This window comes from Hemitrygon akajei, chromosome 20 (genome assembly GCF_048418815.1).
Source record: "Hemitrygon akajei chromosome 20, sHemAka1.3, whole genome shotgun sequence".
Lineage (NCBI taxonomy): Eukaryota > Metazoa > Chordata > Chondrichthyes > Myliobatiformes > Dasyatidae > Hemitrygon > Hemitrygon akajei.
Window position 1 is genome coordinate 42,207,941 of NC_133143.1, and position 22,938 is coordinate 42,230,878.

At 41.3% G+C, this 22,938-nt stretch overlaps 1 protein-coding gene across 1 annotated transcript in view; it reads left to right on the forward strand.

Annotated features, from left to right (window-relative positions):
- LOC140713758 (FYVE and coiled-coil domain-containing protein 1-like) overlaps window positions 1-22,938 on the forward strand; it is a 223,568-nt gene that overhangs the window by 192,516 nt on the left and 8,114 nt on the right. The window contains exons 15-16 of the mRNA XM_073024245.1: window positions 8,735-8,848; window positions 10,120-10,330. Coding sequence (XP_072880346.1) covers window positions 8,735-8,848; window positions 10,120-10,330 — 325 coding nt within the window. The remainder of the gene's footprint in view (window positions 1-8,734; window positions 8,849-10,119; window positions 10,331-22,938) is intronic.

A 22,938-nucleotide genomic window follows, 5' to 3' on the forward strand; every position in this document is an offset into this window, starting at 1 on the left:
TGTTAGGGAGAGAATAGTTCTCCTTAATGTTCAGTAGGGTCTCAAGGGATGGGAAAGATCTTAGGTGAATATTTCTCATCTGTATTTACTATGGAGAAGGTCATGTAAGCTAAGGAATTAGGGTATGTACTGAATGATATTGTGGGACATACCCACATTATAAATGCTCGCAGTCTTGAAGCATATGAGTTGGCAAGTCTCTTGGGCCTAACCAGGTGTATGCTAGGGCTTTGAGTGAAGCTAGGGAAGAAATTTCATGGGTACTCAGAGAGATATTTGTATCTTCCTTGGTCAAAGGTGAAGTATTGAAAGAGTGGAAGGTGGCAAGTGTGGTGCCTTTTTTCAAGAAAAGCTGAAAGGACAAGCCAAGGAACTATAGGCCAGTGAGGAAAACAGTACTGGCAAAGTTAATGGAGGAGATCCTAAGGGACATGTTCTTACATTTGGAAAAGCAAGTACAGGCAGTCCCCGGGCTACGAATGAGTTCCGTTCCTGAGTCCGTCTTTAAGTCGGATTTGTACGTAAGTCGTAACAAGTACATCCGGTGTTATTTAGTGTCAGTTAGTCAAACGTTTGTCTTAGTATATAGTATATATTTTACCTTTCTGTGCATAAAAAACACTTAAGAAACGTATGTACTCCAATGATTAAACCACTGTGTGGCTTAGTAATAATTGTAGCTTTCATCGGGGCAGGGCCTTTCACATGATCCATTATTCTCATTTTATCTTTTAAAATTGTTCCGATTGTTGACTGACTGTAGCCTAATGCTTTTCCAATGACCGATGGCGTTTCACCTCTTTCTGATTGCTTTATTATTTCCACTTTATTTTCAATCGCGATTGCTTCCTGTCAATGGAACAGAAACACTGCGGGTCCCGAGGTCCACTGGGTCCTAAGGACAACTGTACTGAATTCCCTGGGTCTGAAAGTCCACCGCACTGAGACAGGCTAAATGGGACAGGTGGGGGCTGTGCTGGGTTTGGGTATTTGATCCTCCACAATATTCCGCGTGGGGATTTAAACTGGAAGTGGCAGTGTTTTTTATGAGGTCGAGTTGCAAGCTCAACATCAACCCAGCACAGAAGCTACGGGAGTCACTGGATCGACATCAACCCGGCATGGGAGCGGTCTGTCACTGGATCGAATTCAGGAACTTCTTCTCCAGCCCGACGCTGATCTGACTGCGCCACCAGCCGACTGAAAGGGGGGAGCGGGGTAAGGGTGAATCTTGCTAAGAAAAATTTAAGCCAAATACAAAGTTACACACTCAATACAGTGTCAACGGCGAGGACTTAAAATGGCGGACGGCGTCGCAATCTGAATCAAAATGGCGGACGGTGTCACGATCCGACTCAAAATGGTGGATGGCATCGCGATCCAACTTAAAATGGCGGACGGTGTTCTCCTTCCTCGGTTTGTAAGTATGAGTTGTCCGTAAGTCAGACATTCGTAACTCGGGGACTGTCTGTACTGATTAGGGTTAGACTGCATGACTTTATGCATGGTAAGTTATGTTTCACAAATTTGATTGACTTTTTGAAGATGTGTCCAAGAGAATTGAGGAGGGTAGACAGATAACCATAAAGTTTTTGAAGACCATGAACTTCGACAAGATTTTTGACCGTATTCCACGTGATTGGGTCTAGAAGGTTACATCACATGGAATCCAGACTGAGCTAGTTAATTGGATACAAATTAATTAATAGATAGGTAGATAGGTACATAGGTAGATACATACATATAATTGGCTTGGTGGAAGCAAGCTGAAGGTGGAAGTGAAGGGTTGGAGGCCAATATGAAAAACACAGGAATCAGTGTTATTGATTTGAGCCATGTTATTGATTTGGATAACAATGCTGTCAACATGATTTCTAGAAAATACAAAAACTGGTGGTGTAGTGGACAGTGTAGAGGGTGCTTATGAGTGGATCTAGACCCACTGGGGTAGGTGGACTAGAGGATGATAAATGGAATTTAACTCGACATGTGTGAGGTGTTACAGTTTGGTAAATTAGACCAGGGCAGGATTTACACCGTAAATGGCAGCACCCTGGAAAGTGCTGTAGAACCAAGCAATTTGTACTTATTTCCCTGATAGTGGAGACATAGGTAAGATGGTGTAAAAGGTGGTTGGCATGCTTGCCTTCATTGGGCATTCAGTACAAGAGTTGAAACATTGTGCTACAGCTGTACCAGCCATTGGTGAGACTGCATTTAGATTAGAGTGTGCAGTTCTGGTTGGATGGGTGTATTAAATTGGAAAGGGTGCAGGAAGAAAACTCCTGAGGATGTTATAGCATGATCTATAAGGCACAACTCGATAGGCTGGGACTTTTTTCTTTTGAGCATAGGAGATTAAGGGGTAATCTTATTGCGGTTTATAAATCACAAGGGATATAGATAAGGTGATTGATCACAGTCTCTCATAGACTTGAGGAATTTAAGACTAGACGGCATTGGTTTAAGTTGACAGGGGAAAGATTTAAAAGGGATCTGAGAGGCATTTTTTTCCACACAGACTATAATGGGTATACAGAAAGAGCTGCCGGAGGTACTGGCAGAGTTGAGTATAATTATAGCATATAAAAGACATTTAGACAGGTACATTGATAGAAAATGTTTTAAGAGGGATGTCCATCAAATAGAGGAAAGTCCTCATTATGTATGATATTGGTGAGAGTGGGAAGTTTGCAGTAGTAATTTGGGTATGTGTATGTGAAATGACCGTAGCAGAAGAGGCCTGCACTGATTGAACATAAAACCTGGAGCAGTATGAGCATCACAGGACTCATTTTATACACGTGCCATCCAAATTTAGGCCTGTAATACACTCTACCATTGATGTATTCATCATCTTTGGAAGACAACATTTCAGATTAAAAATAGTTGTTAGCAGAGCTTTGAGCTCAAAAGTAGCACCTTTGGTATAAAATCAGCTTTATTGTTTGCTATTAACTGTGGGTCCTAGCTGTGTATGAAATAGCTGTGTCCAAAGTCTGCTGATACTAACATGGTGTCCATATGTATTTCTTTATTTTGAAACAGAAAGAGAACCCATAGTCTCCAAAAAATGCACTCTGTTCAATAACAATTTTTGCAAGTTAATCTTCCTAATGTGATAGTCATTCCAGTTTTTGCAGTTGATTTCTTCTTTCCTAAATATGTTTAGTTTCTTAAGATTTTTAAATTACTCTATTCTACAGACACCTAAAATTTCAAGATTACCTGCTTACCTGTTTTTTTCTCTTTTTTTATATTGATGTAGTAAATCAAACCCTATATTAAGCAGCTTTAAAATACCTTCAGCTGTTCCTTCAGGGCCTAGAACCTTCTTGACAAAACTGAATTTATATCTCTGTTATATTTTGGTCACACTAGAATGTTCTTATCCTGGCTGTCCAATTGCTTGCAAAATGAGTAACTTTACATATATCTACCTCACATATCTTTTTTCTTATTCGCACCACTGAATACGAATCCTTTAAATTGTTTTCTTTTACCCTGGTATCAGCTGCCTGCAAGCCCCATTCTTTAGACTCTTCTCCTGGACTTGTTCTAAATATTATCAAGTCCCTCATTTCACCATGTCCCATCATCCAGGTCCAACATTGTACAGGCAGACATTCAGCTCCCTCTGAGCACAGAACACTGTTGCCAAGTTATCCAAGACTGGTGTTGAGTGCTGTAACTAGGGCTCTATAACTCCATTGTGACCTAAGTTACATCATGCCAAAACACTAAACTTTGCTCTTTCAGTACTGAGTGCTGCTACACCATTGTAGCATTTACCCCCAAATTCTCATCCAGTCACTGACTGTCAACCCTCCTTGGCCTTTGTTCTTGTTCAACTGTCCTCGTTTTTCTATGAACTGAAGATCAAGTTTCAAACAGCTTGTTTTTCACACATGCCACCCCCAAATCTCACAGGTGTGCATGTGAGATTTTCATTATGTCTTTACGTTATGTCACTGTTGAAAACGTGCAATGTGAAATTTATAGTAGTTTGTAATAAATAGTTTTTACAACAGGACAGTCAGTATAATATAGAATTACAATTGTATCAGTGTGAATTAATCAGTCTGATGGCCTGGTGGAAGAAGCTGTCCTGGAGACTGTTGGTCTTGGCTTTTATGCTGCAGTACTATTTCCCGGATGGTAGCAGCCATTGACTGGGGTAACTCAGATCCCCAATGATACTTCAGGCCCTTTTTACACACACGTCTTTGCAAATGTCTTGAATAGTGGGAATTTCACATCTACAGATACGCTCTGATGTCCGCACCACTCTCCCATACCAGGCAGTGATGCAGCCAGTCAGGATGCTCTCAATTGTGCCCCTGTAGAAAGTTCTTAGGATTTGGGGCCCATACCAAACTTCTTCAACTGTCTGAGGTTAAAGAGGTGCTGTTGTGCCTCTTTCACCTCACAGCCAGTATGTACAGACCATGTGAAATCCTTGGTGATATTTATGGCAAGGGACTTAAAGCTGTTCACCCTCTCAACCCCAGATCCATTGACGTCAATAGGGGTTAGCCTGTCTTCATTCCTCCTGTAGTCCACAACCAGCTCCGTTGTTTTTATGACATAGAGGAAGAGATTGACACCAATGTGTCAGGCTGATGACTTCTTCTCTGTAGGCTGTCTCGTTATTATTTGAGATAAAGCCAATCAGTGTAATATCATCCACAAATTTAATTACCGTAGATTCCGGATTTTAAGCCGCTACTTTTTTCCCACATTTTGAACAGCTTTGAACACTGTGGCCTTTACTACGGTGCGGCTAATGCATGGTTTTTTTTCATGCCGCCAAAAACATTTTGCCTCGTAACAGTAGACCAATAAAATTGATGAGTAGTTCACAGAGGTCCAATAAATTTGTACGATAAATCAAGCGCACTTTCACAATTAAATTATTGTAAATCAGTCATTTGTACTCACCCTCATCAACATGGAAAACACTCGAAGAAAAGCATTGTGCTGCCTTTATGGCAGTTATTTAGTTTATAATATTTTCGCTTAGTAATTCATTTGTTAGTATGTTTTCTGTATTACAGCCCGGAATGCTAGACGTCACATCCGGTTTCGCCGCGTCTTGTGGGAAATACCGGTTTGCGATAAACGGGAAGGTGGGGGGGAGCGGCGGAGCCAAAACGCTGCTTTTAAGTTAAAGGCGATCAATAACTTTTCCTGGTAGGCTGCAGTATATATATTTTTACCAGTCGCTAGGAGATATTGGAATGTATATGCAACGTAATTTGTGTGTTACCGATACGTATGTATATTTAAAAGTAGCCGTATTACAGGCACGGTTCGAAAAAAAGCATTTGCAATATGTATTTGTTTGTTACCATATGGATTTAATTAAAAGTTAAAAAATCCTCACGTGTAATATCTTTCTGTGTAAATATCTCATATTACAACGTGGGACACCTGCGGCCTAAAATCCGGTGCGGCCTGTACAAGTACAAAATTGATTTTCTTTCTAAAATTAGAGCCAGCGGCTTTTAATCAGGTGCGCTCTGTAGTGCGAAATCTACGGTAGCAGATTAATTGTTGAGGCAAAGGGTTACGAAACAAAGAGAAACAGAAACTGAATACAAGGTGGAACAATTACAAGAATCGAAATAAACAGTTACAGGAAGGAAATGTTAAAAATAAATCTCGACAACCAGCATGAAAAATATATGTACAGATTCCCTTTAATCCTTATTTTGTTTTTAACAGTGTTTTGGTGAGATTGTTTCTCAGTTTAATGTACTGAAAATAATTTCAAAAGTGGAAAGAATACATTTATTTTTATAATTGAAACCTCTCTCCCAGAGAAGACATTACATGGACAATGGACTTGAAGTTCACAGATGACATAAAACTCACTCATGTGGTAAACTGTAAGGTAGTAGTTGCCAACCCGTCGATCGCGATACACTAGTCGATCTTTGAGACTTTCCCAACAGATCCCGGAAAAAAAAGAAAAAGAAATACACAAATACTGTTGAGAGATTGTTTCCGGGTTACAGGGTTTTAGTTCCGTTCTTTCTGCCTGGTGCGCATGCGTGTAGCTCCCCCACCAGTGCACTACGGTGTACTTTAGTGTCCCCAACCACTGGGCAGCGAGGAAACGATATGAGTCAGTTGCATCTTTCCTCATTCCCTGTCACGCCCACTGTTGGACTTGAATATACGCAAGCTCATTACCCAAGCGCGTCAGGGATCACTGGTTGGCCTTGGGTAACCGGCCGCCAGGAAGTGCCATTGCTACTGGCCTAGAGTGTGGACAGATGGACGCCGCCTCTAAACCTGTCTACCACACCAAATGTTCATGAGGAACCCGGTGCTAAACTATTCACAGACCTCATTCGGGCTCAGGGTTTCATAAGCAGCAGAGCAGCTACCTCGCTGTGATCTACTGAAACAAACTTTTGTCAGCCGATAGATCCTACAAGGGGTCGGGAGAGCACTCCTAATGCACTCCTTGCTCGGTTGGTCACTCTCGCCGGACTGTGACCGCTGCGGCCCCGGCATGGGAACAGCCACACCTGGCCAACGCGTCTGGCGGTGGGCGGGCGAGAGGCTGGAGTTTGGGCCCGGAGGCTGTCTAATGAGGCAATGAAGCCCTCAAAACTGCTTTGGTACCTTGAGTCCAAGCACCCTGCCCTTAAACATAAACCCGTTGAGTTTTTTTCCAGCGGAAAAAACGTGAACGAGCGGGACAGAAGCTGAGAGCCACGAAAACTAAATTGCGGAATAGACTGGACATAAGGAACATGCTTCGAGTATTGCTGAATTCCAGTCGCGTTTAGCACCCCCCCTCCCCCCCCCCCCACCGTCAGCTGGTCCGCAAAAATATTGTGAATATTAAACCTGTCCACGGTGCCAAAATAAGGGGTGGTCACCCCTGGTGTTCATACATTATTTTTACTTCCGGTCTTTTCTGCCCCGGTGCGCATGCGTGTAACTAATCGATTTGGAGTCGATCTTGCCTTTCACTGAGGCCGAGGTAGGGGATCTTGGCTTTAAAAAGGTTGGTAACCACTACTGTAAGGATTATAGCAAAAAAAAAATCATAAAGTGGTGATACACAAAGGCAGCCTCCATCCCATTGTTATAAAACTATTGAACAACTTACTTTGGTGATAAGATGGATTTTTGACCTCACCGTCTACCTCGTTTGACTTTGCACCTTATTGTCTACCTGCATCATGCTTTCCCTGTAGTCTTAACAATTCATTCTGTACTTTGTTATTGTTTTACCTTGTTGTGATGAATTGATCTCTATGAATGGTATGCAAGACAAGCTTTTCACTGTACCTCAGTACATGTGATAATAATCAAATTATTTACGTATTTAAGATAGACGCATCGGTGACTGAGAAATCTGAAGCAATACATTTCAGTAGTAAGAGTAAAAAGATTAGCAAATAGTACCATTTTGAAAAGGTTGCAGGAATAGTACAGATATGTTCATAGATGTTGAAAATGCCAGGACAGAATGAGCAGGACAAAAAAAGTCTTTGACGTGTAGAGCATGAAGTATAAAAATAGTTGTATTATAAGTCACTAGTTCTAGTTTATGTATTGGCCATATAGTTTTGACTATGTAGCATCTGTTGTTTGGTGCGCCTATTGCTGAATATTGTTCAATTTGGAAGTGTGCAAACATATTTGTTACATGAGAAATGAAAATTGAAAAAACACAGATGCTGGAAACCCAAATAAAAACAAAAATTGCTGGAAAAACTAAGAAGGTCAAGCAGCATCTATGGAAAAGAAAACAGTTAAAATTTCAGATCAAAGACCCTTGCATATTATGTTCTTCAAAGTTAACTGCTAATTCTGTTTCTAGTTCTATGTACATTGACTGATCTGCTGAGTGTTTCCAGTATTTTCTGTCTTGGGGCACAAGTCACTCTGATTGCTGTATTGGGAAGGCCACATGACCATGCGAACCTATTCAAACTGAACAATGGAATTAATGCCATGTTGTTAATATGTTTAGAAGAAAAGATGCAACCTGTCCTGTCCTCATCAGAGTCACAACAATAATAATTGATTGCCTTAATCATGCATGTTAAGCAATGATCAAAAAGCTGGAGGGAATTAGCTAGTCAAGCAACATTTAAGGAGACAAAGGAATAATTGCTATTTCTGTTCAAGGCTCTTGTGTGAGACTCTCATAAGAGATGAGATATCATGTTACAGTTCTACAAAACCTGAGCTAGTCCACACATAGTATTGTGTGTAGTTCTAATCGCCACACTAGAACATAAAAGAGTAAAGTCTCTGCTGACTGCTGGCCGTATTGCATAATTAAACTAATCATATCTGCTTGCACATGGTCTACATTCCACCATCTGCTGCTTATTTACCTGTCTAATTACCTGTTAAATGTTGCTGTCATATCTGCTTCCATCTCCCCGGCAGCATATTCCAGACATTACAATTCTCTGTGTCAAAAATCTCCTTTAAACTTTTTCCTTCTCATCTTAATTCCATGCCATTTAGTTTTTGGCATTTGCTATCCCGGGAAGAATACTATGACAACCCACCTTATATATGCCTTTGTAACTTTATATACTTCTCTCATGTCATCTATCAGCCTCCAACACTGCAAAGAAAACAATCCAAGTTTGTCCATATAGCTAATACTCTCTCATCCTGGTGAACCTCTTTTGAGCCCCCTTGAAAGCCTCCACGTACTGTACATTTAGCTATACAAATTTACTCTTTTCAGAAGTCCAACCTGCGATACACCATCAGTTGATGGTGCAACACTTCCAGCTGAAGATGGATCTAGGCAATCTATGCAAGATGTGGAGATTAATCTGTTGAAATGTGGTGAAATGACGTGAGTATTTAAATGTGGTAAAATACGTGAGTACCTGAAAGCTTTCCATGTAAATTTAAAACACAGAAATTTTCAGGAACCGGGAAAGATTATTGCAGTCCATCAGTTTAGTCTATGTCTGAAAGAAGTCTAATATTCCATATGAACCCCTGTTGTTGTTCCTTAATTGACAAGGAACAATCAAATCTTCTGATACCGTCAATTGATATTGCCAGATATCACATTATGATATTATATCCCTGAAGTTAACCTTTCATATGAATTGGGGAAAGTCAGAAATCAAACAAAATCAAAGAAGTAGAGAAAGTTGGCTCGGCTGGATAAAGTTGGGAGGGGTAGAGAGAACACAAGGGAAGTTGAGTTAAGATTGAGGTTTTATTCTTTGAGCCAACATTGAGCTTTGATGAAATAGACTAAGGACAGAGAGGTCATCCTGGCAGCAGGGGGTGAAGAATTGAAATAACCGCAGTAAGAAGCTTTGGTTAATGCTTGAGGATGATGCTTAATGCTTTAAGTACCACAGCTGCACTTTCATCCTTTTATTAAATGCTTCTAGATTATTTGCCTCCACTACAACAATTTCTTATACATATGTGCATATATATGGTGTAGTGAATGTGAACTGAACAGTGGTAGAGTTAGTTGGAGATCAATGTGTTAGCAAGTGCATAATGTTGGTAGAAATACCCCCTTCATCCATGGTATTCAGTTATAATTGAAGAATGCAACCTAAACTGACTACTGCACATTGAATTCTTTGTAGTTTGATATATTTTACTGCCATTATCCTAGCCTTTATGTTATGAACTCTCATTCACAATCCACTGTGCACATTTTTAATTGTCTGTATGTCTGTAAACTCTTGAAATTTAAAGTTTTCATATTTGTTTCCAAATCTCTGCATGGTCTCATGTGCCAAGTCTCTATAATCTATGGTTTTGTTGTAGATTTTGTGAGATCTCAGTGCACCTACAATTATAACTTCATTTGCAGTAGTGATGCTTATTACTCCACTGTCAGTGACCATGTCTTCAACTGTCAAGACCACAAACTATGGAATTCTGTCTCTACATTGTTTCTCTGACTCTCCTATAAAATGCTTCTGAAAACCTTACCATATTGATCAAGGTTTCATACATCTTTTATTGCTCACTCACTAATTGTGCCCAATAATGCTCCATTGAAGTACTTTGCAATATCTTGCTACATCAGCAATGTCTATATAAATGCAAGGTATTGTTGAAACCCTATTTGTTTTCTTTCCATCTTAGGCTCAAAATACCCCTCACAGTGGATGAGATTCGACAGTTTGGAAATAGTAACAGAGAGCTGTTTATTAAATCCAGCTGCTACAGTCTTATCCCTATTGCAGTTGAAGAATGTGGATTGACCATTAGCTGGGTCTTCTCTTCTGATCCAAAGAGCATATCCTTTAGCGTTGTTTATCAAGAATCTGAAGAAACGTCATATGAACACTGTAAGGTGAGAAGTGCTCTGTTACAAATGGACTGTTTGTTTAATCGTTACTTGGCCAAATTTGCAATATATTCTAAAATTGGATCTAGTGGGAGGACTAAAATGCAAAGCATAAAAAACAAAAAAATATAGTTTTGTATACTTCATTTTATCTTATAATTATCATCAATATTTATTATAATTAATTTTGAATGATGTCATTATTCAATAAACTATGTGTTGGGTTACAAAGCTGGTGAGATATTGCCCATATCCTGTCAGTATCTCAACAGACGATAGGTAGAAAGCCTGAGAAATACTCAGGCAGCTTCCCCTTTCCGTTCCAGTCTTGAAGGAGGGTCTCGGCCCAAAACTCCGACTATTTATTCAGTTTCATGGATGCTGTCTGACGTGCTGAGCTCTTCCAGCATTTAGTATGCTTGATTTGGATTTTAAGCATCTGCAAAATTTCTTGTGTTTATTATAACTAGAGGTTTATGATGTTACTTTTATCTCTGCAGTTTTGACAAGTGCTTGAAAAATACCTACTAAGATGCCAAGTACCTGCATCTTGCCTATTCCTAGAATATTGTACCTCATAGATAGATAGATAGATAGATAGATAGATACTTTATTCATCCCCATGGGGAAATTCAACTTTTTTCCAATGTCCCATACACTTGTTGTAGCAAAACTCATTACATACAATACTTAACTCAGTAAAAAATATGATATGCATCTAAATCACTATCCCAAAAAGCATTAATAATAGCTTTTAAAAGTTCTTAAGTCCTGGCGGTAGAATTGTAAAGCCTAATGGCATTGGGGAATATTGACCTCTTCATCCTGTCTGAGGAGCATTGCATCGATAGTAACCTGTCGCTGAAACTGCTTCTCTGTCTCTGGATGGTGCTATGTAGAGGATGTTCAGAGTTATCCATAATTGACCGTAGCCTACTCAGCGCCCTTCGCTCAGCTACCGATGTTAAACTCTCCAGTACTTTGCCCACGACAGAGCCCGCCTTCCTTACCAGCTTATTAAGACGTGAGGCGTCCCTCTTCTTAATGCTTCCTCCCCAACACGCCACCACAAAGAAGAGGGCGCTCTCCACAACTGACCTATAGAACATCTTCAGCATCTCACTACAGACATTGAATGACGCCAACCTTCTTAGGAAGTACAGTCGACTCTGTGCCTTCCTGCACAAGGCATCTGTGTTGGCAGTCCAGTCTAGCTTCTCGTCTAACTGTACTCCCAGATACTTGTAGGTCTTAACCTGCTCCACACATTCTCCATTAATGATCACTGGCTCCATATGAGGCCTAGATCTTGATATTGTATATTGATATGATATGATGATATTGTACTTCAAAAACATAGTTCATGAAGGAGCCATTAACTGTTGAATTAACATACTGATCAGCACTAATATCTGATCTATAACAGATTAGAAATGACCCTAAGCAGGGATCCATGCTGATCAGCAGACAAGCCAACTGTTTTTTTTTGTTTTCACCTTTACAATTCAAAAATAAGTAATTGCTTCAAATCTGGCCAGGTAAAAAAAAATCAAGTTTTTAAGTAGACATTGTTTACTAACTACTACGTGTATGTCCATAACAAGGATGTAGTTGCATGGAGAGAGCACAGAGGGTATTTGTCAGGATATTGTCCTATTGTAACTATGATCATCCAGGGTTGTTTGCTGTGAAATTATGGTCCAAAGTAAATAAGAAGGACACAGAAAAGCAAGGAAGACAGCAGTGACTGTGACAAGATGATTTCAAGTCGTCACTTTTATTGTCATTTCGGCCATAAGTGCATAGTAAAAATGAGACAATGTTTTTCTGGACCATGGTGTTACATGACACGGTACAAAAACTAGACTGAACTACGTAAAAAAACAACACAGAGAAAGCTACACTAGACTACAGACCTACACAGGACTGCGTAAAGTGCACAAAAGCAGTGCAGGCATTACAATAAATAATAAACAGGACAATAGGGCAAGGTGTCAGTCCAGGCTCTGGGTATTGAGGAGTCTGATAGCTTGGGGGAAGAAACTGTTACATAGTCTGGTCGTGAGAGCCCGAATGCTTCGGAGCCTTTTCCCAGACAGCAGGAGGGAGAAGAGATTGTATGAGGGGTGCGTGGGGTCCTTTATAATGCTGTTTCCTTTACCAATGCAGCGTGTAGTGTACATGTCCGTGATGGCTGGAAGAGAGACCCGATGATCTTCTCAGCTGACCTCACTATCCGCTCCAGGGTCTTGCGATCCAAGATGGTGCAATTTCTGAACCAGGCAGTGATGCAGCTGCTCAGGATGCTCTCAATACAACCCCTGTAGAATGTGATGAGAATGCAGGGGGTGGGAGATGGACTTTCCTCAGCCTTTGCAGAAAGTAGAGACGCTGCTGGGCTTTCTTTGTTATGGAGCTGGTGTTGAGGGACCAGGTGAGATTCTCCGCCAGGTGAACACCAAGAAATTTGGTGCTCTTAACGATCTCTACTGAGGAGCGGTTGATGTTCAGCGGGGATGTAGAAGAAGTGGGCATTGAGAGGACTGGAACTTCAGGGTGCACTTCAGAGGTGTGACTTTTAATGAAGAACATGGTATGCAGTGCACTCACTTCTCAGCAGAAACTGTAACCAGTCTATGTAGTCACTCTTAAGGAAGTCAACTAAAATATCCACCATACATATTGGATAGCAAAACCCTTTGTCATATGCCAGGGTTCCTTTCAGGTAACAACAGTGATACAACATAGCTTGTGCATGTTTGTTTCAGGAAAGGTCCATTATGTAATACTTTCATCCCTTTCCCTGTGGTCATAGGTCTGGTGAGCTTTGCAAAGTAAGGAGCAGAGTTCATAAACCCTGCCATGTTTCCTTGTATTCTTCCTAACAAAAACTTTTCATGAATTGCATTGAGTACATTTGTAACCTACATATGGGCAGATGTCACAACTATTTAAAACTCTGTTACCTTTATTTAAATTAAGCACCAGTGGTGGGTGTGCACTTATATAGCAACTTCTACATCATTTTTATGGTGTGGCACAGCATTTTGCAACCACAGTAAATATTGATGTGTGTTATTTTAACAAGCAAAAGCTGAGGGTTTTCTAATACAGGAGGAAGTTATGGAGGGATTGTTTACGGAGTCTTTGTGGGTGGAAGTTAGGAACAGGAAGGGAGTCAATAACTCTACTGGGTGTTTTTTTATAGACCACCCAATAGTAATGGACATCGAGGAGCAGATAAGGAGACAGATTCTGGAAAGGTGTAATAATAACAGCGTTGTTGTGGTGGGAGATTTTAATTTCCCAAATATTGATTGGCATCTCCCTGGAGCGAGGGGTTTAGATGGGGTGGAGTTTGTTAGGTGTGTTCAAGAAGGTTTCTTGACACAATGTAGATAAGCCTACAAGAGGAGAGGATGTACTTGATCTGGTATTCGGAAATGAACCTGTTCAGGTGTCAGATCTCTCAGTGGGAGAGAATTTTAGAGATAGTGATCACAATTCTATCTCCTTTACCATAGCGTTGAAGAGGGATAGGAACAGACAAGTTAGGAAAATGTCTAATTGGAGTAAGGGGAAATATGAGGCTATCAGGCAAGAACTTGGAAGCATAAATTGGAAACAGATGTTCTCAGGGAAACATACAGAAGGAATGTGGCAAATGTTCAGGGGATATTTGCATGGGGTTCCAACGAGACCAGGAAAGGATGGTAGTGTACAGGAACTGTAGTGTACAAAGGTTGTTGTAATTCTAGTCAAGAAGAAAAGAAGAGCTTATGGAAGGTTCAAAAAATTAGGTAATCTAGAAGATTATAAGGCTAGCAGGAAGGAGTTTAAGAACGAAATTAGGAGAGCCAGAAGGGGCCATGAGAAGGCCTTGGCGAGCAGGACTAAGGAAAACCCCAAGGCATTCTACAAGTCTGTGAGGAGCAAGAGGATAAGATGTGAGGGAATAGGACCAATCAAGTATGACAGTGGAAAAGTGTGTATGGAACTGGAGGAGATAGCAGAGGTACTTAATGAATACTTTGCTTCAGTATTCACGATGGAAAAGGATCATGGCAATTGTACGGATGACATACAGTGGAAAGAAAAGCTTGAATATGCAGATATCAAGAAAGAGGATGTGCTGGAGCTTTTCGAAAGCATCAAGTTGGATAAGTCACTGGGACCGCAGGCTACTGTGGGAGGCAAGGGAGGAGATTACTGAGCCTCTGGCGATGATCTTTGCAATATCAGTGGGGACAGGAGAGGTTCTGGAGGATTGGAGGGTTGCAGATGTTAATTCCTTATTCAAGAAAGTGCGTAGAGATAGCCCAAGAAATTATAGACCAGTGAGTTTTACTTCAGTGGTTGTTAAGTTGATGGAGAAGGTCTTAAAGGCAGGATTTATGAACATTTGGAGAGGCATAATATGATTAGGAATAGTCAGCATGCCTTTGTCAAAGGCAGAGCAGTTTGTGGATCCAGAACTGGCTTGCTCACAAAAGGCAAAGAGTGGTTGTAGACAGGTCATATTCCGCTTAGAGGTCGATGACCAGTGGTGTGCCTCAGGGATCTGTTCAGGGATCTGTTCTACTCTTCATGATTTTTATACATGACCTGGGTGAGGAAGTCAAGGGATGCGTTAGTAAATTTGCTGATGACACAAAGGTTGGGGGTGTTGTGGATAGTGTAGAGGGCTGTCAGAGGTTACAGTGGGACATTGATAGGATGCAAAACAGGGCTGAAACGTGGCAGATGGAGTTCAATCCAGTTAAGTGTGAGGTGGTTCATTTTGGTAGGTCAAATATGATGGCAGAATATAGTATTAATGCTAAGACTCTTGGTAGTGTGAAGGATCAGGGGGATCTTGGGGTCCGAGTCCATAGGACACTCAAAGCTGCTGTGCATGTTGACTCTGTGGTTAAGAAGACATACGGTGCATTGCCCTTCATCAGTCGTGGGATTGAATTTAAGAACCGAGAGGTAATAGTGCAGCTATATAGGACCCTGGTCAGATCTCACTTGGAGTACTGTACTGAGTTTTGGTCGCCTCACTACAGGAAGGATGTGGAAGCCATAGAAAGGGTGCAGAGGAGATTTACAGGATATTGCCTGGTTTGGGGACCATGCTTTATGAGAATAGGCTAAGTGAACTCGGCTTTTTCTCCTTAGAGCGACTGAGGATGAGAGGAGACCTGATAGAGGTGTACAAGATGATGAGAGGCATTGATCGTGTAGATAGTCAGAGGCTTTTCCCAGGGCTGAAATGGCTAGTACGAGAGGGCATAGTTTTAAGGTGCTTGGAAGTAGGTACAGAGAAGACGTCAGGGGTAAGTTTTTTACACAGAGAGTGGTGAGTGCATGGAATGGGCTGCCGGCAACGATAGTGGAGGCAGATACGATAGGATCTTTTAAGAGACTCCTGGATAGGTACATGGAGCTTAGAAAAATAGAGGGCTGTGGGTAACCCTAGGTAATTTCTACGGTAAAGACATGTTCGACACAGCTTTGTGGGCCATAGGGCCTGTATTGTGCTGTAAGTTTTCTATGTTTCTATTACCCATCAATGTTTTATAAGCCGTTTGGATGGATGTTGTTCTGGCCTGTGCCCATGTTTCGATCATGCATTATATTGGCCATGATACTACTATATAATATACTTTAAACCAATAGGTTTACAGTTTAGTATTTGACCCAGTGAAATATAGGGTGATGAAGAAAATTACAAGTGAATGCAGGTGGCAGGCCCTGAAACATTGACTGCTTCTTTCAATGGATGCTGCCCAACCTGCTGAGTTCATCCAGCTTTTTTGTACGTCTTGATTTGACCACAGCATCTGCAGTGTACTTGTGTTTCTTGATCAGTATAACCTAGGCCACAGGCCAAGCAGCAGTGCCACTGGAGCATTTGTAGGAGATAGGCAGTTTGCATTAGAACTCTGAATTGATGACTTAATGGAAGACTTGTCAAGGGATTTGCTTAAACATAAGATATGGTTCAATATTGTACAATTGGAGTGAATTTGGACTGAATAAGAATGAGGTGACTTGGTAGAGGTATAGAAGTTGATAAAAAGCAAAGATACAGTAGACAGCCAGCACTTTTTGCCCTTGGATGGCAATGGCTAATGCAAAAGGACATAGGTGAAGACATACTTGATTGGAGGAAACTCTGTGGGGAAGTTGTGTCAGAGGTTGTTTTGTAATTTCCACAGAGAGAGGTAAGTGCATACATTAGATAGATGCATTAATATTCCATTAGGAATATTTCAGAGACTCTCTAGATTAATGGATGAAAGAAAAATGGAGGACTATGTGTGAGAGAAGGGTTAGATTCATTCTAGAGTAGGTTAAAAGAATGACACAACGTTGTGGGCTGAAGGACATGTACTGTGCTCTGCTGTTCTATATTCTATGATCTAATATGGCAAGTGGGGCTATAAAGGCCGGAGATCAATGAAACAGGGAAAATGGCAAAGCAGAAATGGAAAGCTATGATATACATTGTGTATATTCAGTTATTACCAAAGATCTCATTGCTAGTTTTGTTACATGGACAAGTATCATGTGTGTTAAATACTTGTCATTCTATTTCAGTGAAGGTAAGAATACTATCATTTGGCAGGTGAATGTGTGGTTGAGGAAGTGGTGCAGGAGGCAGGGTTTCAGATTTCTGGATCATTAGGATTTCATCTGGGAAAGGTATGACCTGTGCAAAATGGATGGGTTACTCCTGAACCTAAGGGGAACCAATATCTTTGCGAGCAGGTTTTCTAGAACTATTGGGGAGGTTTGAAACTAATTTGGCAGGAGGATGGGAACCAGAGTGTTAGAGCTAGGGATGGGGCAGTTGGTATACAGCTGAGACAGTATATAGTGAGACTGTCAGGAAGGACTGGCAAATGAAGGGCAAAGTTGCTGTCGGTGGGATGAGCTGCAATGTAATGGAGGCAAAATCGAAAAGGGTGACAAATACAAGGGTGAAGGTGGTTTACTTGAATGCACATTGTATTCAGAATAAGGTAGATGAATTTGTACCGCAGTTAGAGATTGTCAGTTATGCTGTAGGCATCACTGAGTCATGGCTGAAAGAATATAATAGTTTGGAGCTTAACATTCAAGGATATGTAACGTATCAAAAGGATAGGTAGGAAGGCAGAGGAGGGTGGCATGGCTGTTTTGGTAAAAGATGGAATTAAATCCTTAGAACGAGGTGATGTAGGATTGAAAGCTGTAGAGTCCTTGGGGGTAGAGTAAAGAAACTCCAAAGGTGAAAAGACCCTGATAGGAGTTATGTGCAGACCTCCAAACAGTATCCAGGATGTGGGCTGTAAATTATGACGGAAGATAGAAAATGCATATCAAAAGGGCAGTGATACAAGTCATGGGGGATTTCAATATGCAGATAGATTGGGGAAATCAGATGGGTGCTGGATCCCAAGAGGAACTGGTGGAAGAGACTCCATGGGGCAAATAATCTAATGCTGTTTCTGTGTCTTATTTATATTACATAATCCACATGTTTAGTTTTCGGTCAGAGGTAGACAGGCACATCTGAGTGAGATTTATAACCTCAAATACGTAATAATTGCAAAATGGAATAGAATAGAGGATCCAAAGAACTTTAAAAAGATTCTATTTTGATTAATGTGTCTTTAACTTGCTGAGATATTCGGCCCTGGGGTGGAGGCCCTCGGCCCTCTGAGCTCTGCTGACCGATTCTTTGGTGCTCCCCAGGTTTAGGGGGATACGGGACACCACAGGCAAATTAGGCTAGCACGGACAAGAGAGGCCGAAGGACCTGTCTCCATGCTGAATGTAAGAGAACACTGTACCTTTCATTAAGTGTTTTCTTTGTAATTGAAGTCTGGAAGCTCAGATGTCATCCAATACACCGGAATTCGCAGGCTCAGCAGAAGGGACCTCATTTATAGGCCAGCATACTCAGTGATGAAGTGCTTTGAGAGGCTGATGATGAAGCATATCAACTCCTGCCTGAGGAGTGACTTAAATCTGCTCCATATTGCTTACCGTCACAACACGGCAACAGGAGATGTCATTTTATTGACTCTTCTCTCAACTTTGGAGCATCTGTATAGTGAAGGTGCATACATCAGGATACTCATCATTGACTACAGCTCTGCATTCATCACTATCATCCTGTTAAAACTAATCAATAAGCTCCAAGACCTAGACCTCCTTATGCAACTGTATCCTTGATTTCCTCACTTGCAGACCCCAGTCAAATCGGATTGCCAAAAATACCTCCTCCACATTCACTATCAGCACAGGTGCACCACAAGGCTGTGCGCTTAGACCCCTGCTCTACCTACTTATACTTATGACTTTAAGGCTAAGAGCAGCTCCAATTTGCTGATGACACAACTGTTGTTGGCCAAATCAAATTGGTGACGAATCAGCAAATAGGAAGGAGATTGAATGGTGCCACAACATCTCATTCAATATCAACAAAATCAAAGAGTTGACTATGGACTACAGGAGGATGAACCTGGAGGTCTATGAGCCAGTTCTCATCGGGGATCAGAGGTGCAGAGGATCTCATTTCAGAAGATTTATCGTACAGAGAAGGAACAGCAGTGCCTCCACTTTATTAGAAGCTTGGACAGATTCAGCATGTCATCTGAAACTTTCATAAACTTTCAAAGATGTCTGATGGCGAGTATAGTGACTGGCTGCATCACAGCCTAGTATGGAAACACCAATGCCCTTGTACAGAACACCCTACAAGAAGTAGTGGGCACAACCCAGTCCTTTCCACCACTAAGCATATTTACAAGAAGTGCTGTCACAGGAAAGCAGCATCCATCAAGGACCTCCACCATCCAGTCCACATTCTCTTCTTACTGCTACCATCAGGAAGGAGATACAGGATCCTCAAATCTCACACTTCCAGGTTTAGGAACAGTTATTACCCCTTAGCCATCAGGCTCTTGAACCAAAGGGGATAACTTCACTAGTCCCAATACCACACTGATTCCACAACCTATGGACTCACTTCTAAGGATTCTGCAACACATGGTATTGATATTATTTATTTATTATTTCTGGTGTTTGCACATTTTGTTGTTTCTTTCACATTGGTTGTTTTACCCATCTGTGTGGTGTGTGGTTTTTCATTAATTCCATTGTGTTAATTTGTAATTACTGTGAATGCCCACAAGAAAATGAATCTCAGTAGTATATGGTGAAATATATGTGTTTTGATAATAAATTAACTTTGAACTTTGAACTATATCCTTCATAACTCTTTGATAGTGTAGCCCACAAGACTGTGATAGTCTGCCCTTTCCCTGAGCTATTAACCTTTTCCTGTAGACACTAGAGACAGCAAATGCTAGGATCTGCAAGAACTCAGCAGGTCAAACAGCATCTGTCGACATTTCAGGTTGAGATTCTTCATTGAAGTTCTTTCTGCTTATGTTGTTTTTCGTAGTCTACTGTATCTTGAGACCAATTGTTGGAATGTTATTAAATATTATTAATATCTCATTATTAGTTCCCAAAATTGATTTATAATTTTTGCTGAAACTATTACCAAAGTATTATTTTATCGTGGATTTTCCTACTGTCTGATCTCTAGTGGCTTCCTTAAGGTTTTCATAGCTGGGGGAGTGGCTAGTGGGGATAAGCTCCCTCTACCTACTAAATGATCCCAATGCTGTTTTTCTCAAATAGCTTCTAAGATCTGCGGAACCATTTCTACTGACAGGAGAAAGGGCAATGGTCGGTTACTGGTGTCTTAAAACCAGTCGCTGTGGGCAGATGGGGCTTGTCAGCTGTGGTTGACAGCTCACCCAGGAGAAAAAAAACACTCTGATCTCAGACCTCTCAAATCTCAACCTCCAGAGCTGGAGTCTGTAAGGAAGACCTATTTTGAGTTCAACGCTGACTGACGACTCCTGCAACGCCGTTGGTGCCAAACTCTATTGGTTGCTGCCATTCCTTTGGATTCATCAGCTGTATGGACAACAGCTTGTTCTCCATTTAGTACTGCCCTGGTTTGCATAAAGGCTTGCATATCATATAGACAACTAAGACACAATATCCATGGTTAATCCTGACCAACAGAGAACCTCAGAGGACATCATTATGTCATTGGCTACTCATCACTGTCTTGGCAAAGCTAAGTGACTGGCTCTTATTTAATTCAACTATTTAATAAGACTTCAACATCAGAGCGTCTCATTAGTATCTTGCTCCAGTCCCAGCACAGGTATCAATTGCTCAAAGGCACAAATATGATAACTTCAAACAGGAAATGTTTCATTACATTTCGGGTGGATCACCAAGACAACAGTATGATACTCCTTGGAGCTGGCTTGCTGGACCCTTCACACTTGCTGGAACATTGGTTTTGAAAAAATATTAAGTTTCTGGTTAAGAAAATAAAAGGAGATACATAGCAGGTATATAAGGTAAGAAACAAAGGAGGTGCTTATAAGAAATGCAGGGGAACACTTTAGAAAGAAATCAGGAGGGCTAAAAGAAGACATGAGGTTGCCCCAACAGACAAGGTGAAGGAAAATCTTCAGGGATTCTGCAGATATGTTAAGAGCAAAGAACTGCAAAAGACAAAATTGGTCCTCTAGGAGATCAGAATGTGTGCAGCCAAAAGAGACGAGGGAGATTTAAATGGATTTTTTGCATCTGTATTTACTTGGGAGATGGACACAGATTCTATAGAACTTGGGCAACACAGCAATAGATGGATTACAGAGGAGGAGGCAGTTGTTGTCTTGAGGCAAATAAGGGTGGATAAATCCCCAGGGCCTGACAAGGTATTCCCTTGGACCCTGCGCGAGGCAAGTGCAGAAAAGTGAAAGGAGAAAAGTTTAAGGGGAACGTGAGGGGAAACTTCTTCACTCAGAGGGTCATGGAAGTGTGGAATGAGCTGCCAGCACAAGTGGTTTATGTGAACTTGATTAAGAGAAGTTTGGATAGGTACATGGGTGGTAGGTCTCTGGTCCCAGTGCAGTCGATGGGAATAGGCAGCTTTAAATGTTTTAACATGGTCTAGCTGAAGTGCCTGTTTCTGTACTTTTATATGAGTCTCTGAGGAAGAGGATGTTCTATTTGGCTAATACCGACAGTAAAATATATATTATTATAATGTGTGATATTTCTTCATTTGATTACAGAACAGTAAGAAATATAAATTGAGAGTTGATCAACTGGTTTGTAGGGATAATGACCTACAGGACACTGTAATTGTCTCCTTGTACAAGAACAAAGAGGAGAAATTGGATTGCTCAAACTACAAAGGCATTCCCTGCTGTCCACTGCCAGGAAGATCCTCGCCAGAATTCTCTTGGACAGAATCATTCCTACTATTGCTAAAGACTACCTCACAGAGGGTCAGTGCAGATTCGGAGTGAACAGAGGCCCATCTGACATGATCTTCATCCTGCACCATATACAAGAGAAGTGTGAACAGAGCATGTGACCATACATGGTGTTCATTAACCTGCCAAAGCCCTTGATACAGTCAGCCATGATAGTCTCTGGAAGATTCTGTCAAAGTTAGGCTGTGCCCAGAGATACCTCACCATCCTGCAGTTGCTCCATGAAAGCCAAAATGGTCAGGTTAAACACAACGACGCCTTGTCTGACCCATTCCCCATCAGTACCGGCTTGAAACAAAGCTGTGTTTTGGCACCAACGCTGTTTGCCATCTTTTTCAGCATGATGCTACGAGAAGCAAAAGAGACTGTCTTGAAGAACATCTACATCAGGTTCCACACTGACAGAATTATCAGGCGCCTTCAGAAACGTATGAGAAAAAACCACCAGCAGTGTTTATCGACAGAAATACAAGTGTCCAGTGCTGCCATCATCACAGCACTGCTATATGGTTCTGAAGCCTAGATCTTGTTCCACAAGCAAATCCAGTTCCTCGAGCACTTCCATCAGCACTGCCTCCACTCCATCATGGGACAACTCTAGGTTACCAAAAGCAGTACTCTATGAGGAACTCTCGCAGGGCAAGAAAGTTCATGGTGTTCTGTGCAAGAGGTACAAAGACCAACTTAAGCAGCAGCTCTCTCAGGCAAATATCGAGGTTAACAAATGGCAGCAGCTGGCTTGTGATGGAGACTGCTGGAGAATGCTGATGCACGGAGCTGCCAAGAATTTTAAGGAATCCAGAAGAACAACTGCTGAAGAGAAAAGAAAGGATCCTACTACCCAAGTACCTGCATCCCAGGTGTTCCCGTGTCCCTACTGATCCAGAGTGTGCAGATCCACAATTGGCCTCTACTGTCACCAACAATTGTGCTGTCGCTCCTGATCTTTGCAAGTGAAGAACCGGCCATTACCATGATTACATCAAGAAATATAAATTGAGAGTTGATTACCTGGTTGGTAGGGGTAATGAGAATTTGCAAAGGAATGTAACTGACTGGAACTCATCATCAAGCAATGTATACTTAGAAATCCTATTTAGTAAAGTTCCCGCTGTTGCTTCAAAAACAAGGAAAAGAAAAAGAGAAACAACACACACAAAATGCTGGTGGAACACAGCAGGCCAGGCAGCATCTATAGGAGGTCCTGATGAAGGGTCTCGGCCCGAAACGTCGACAGTGCTTCTCCTTATAGATGCTGCCTGG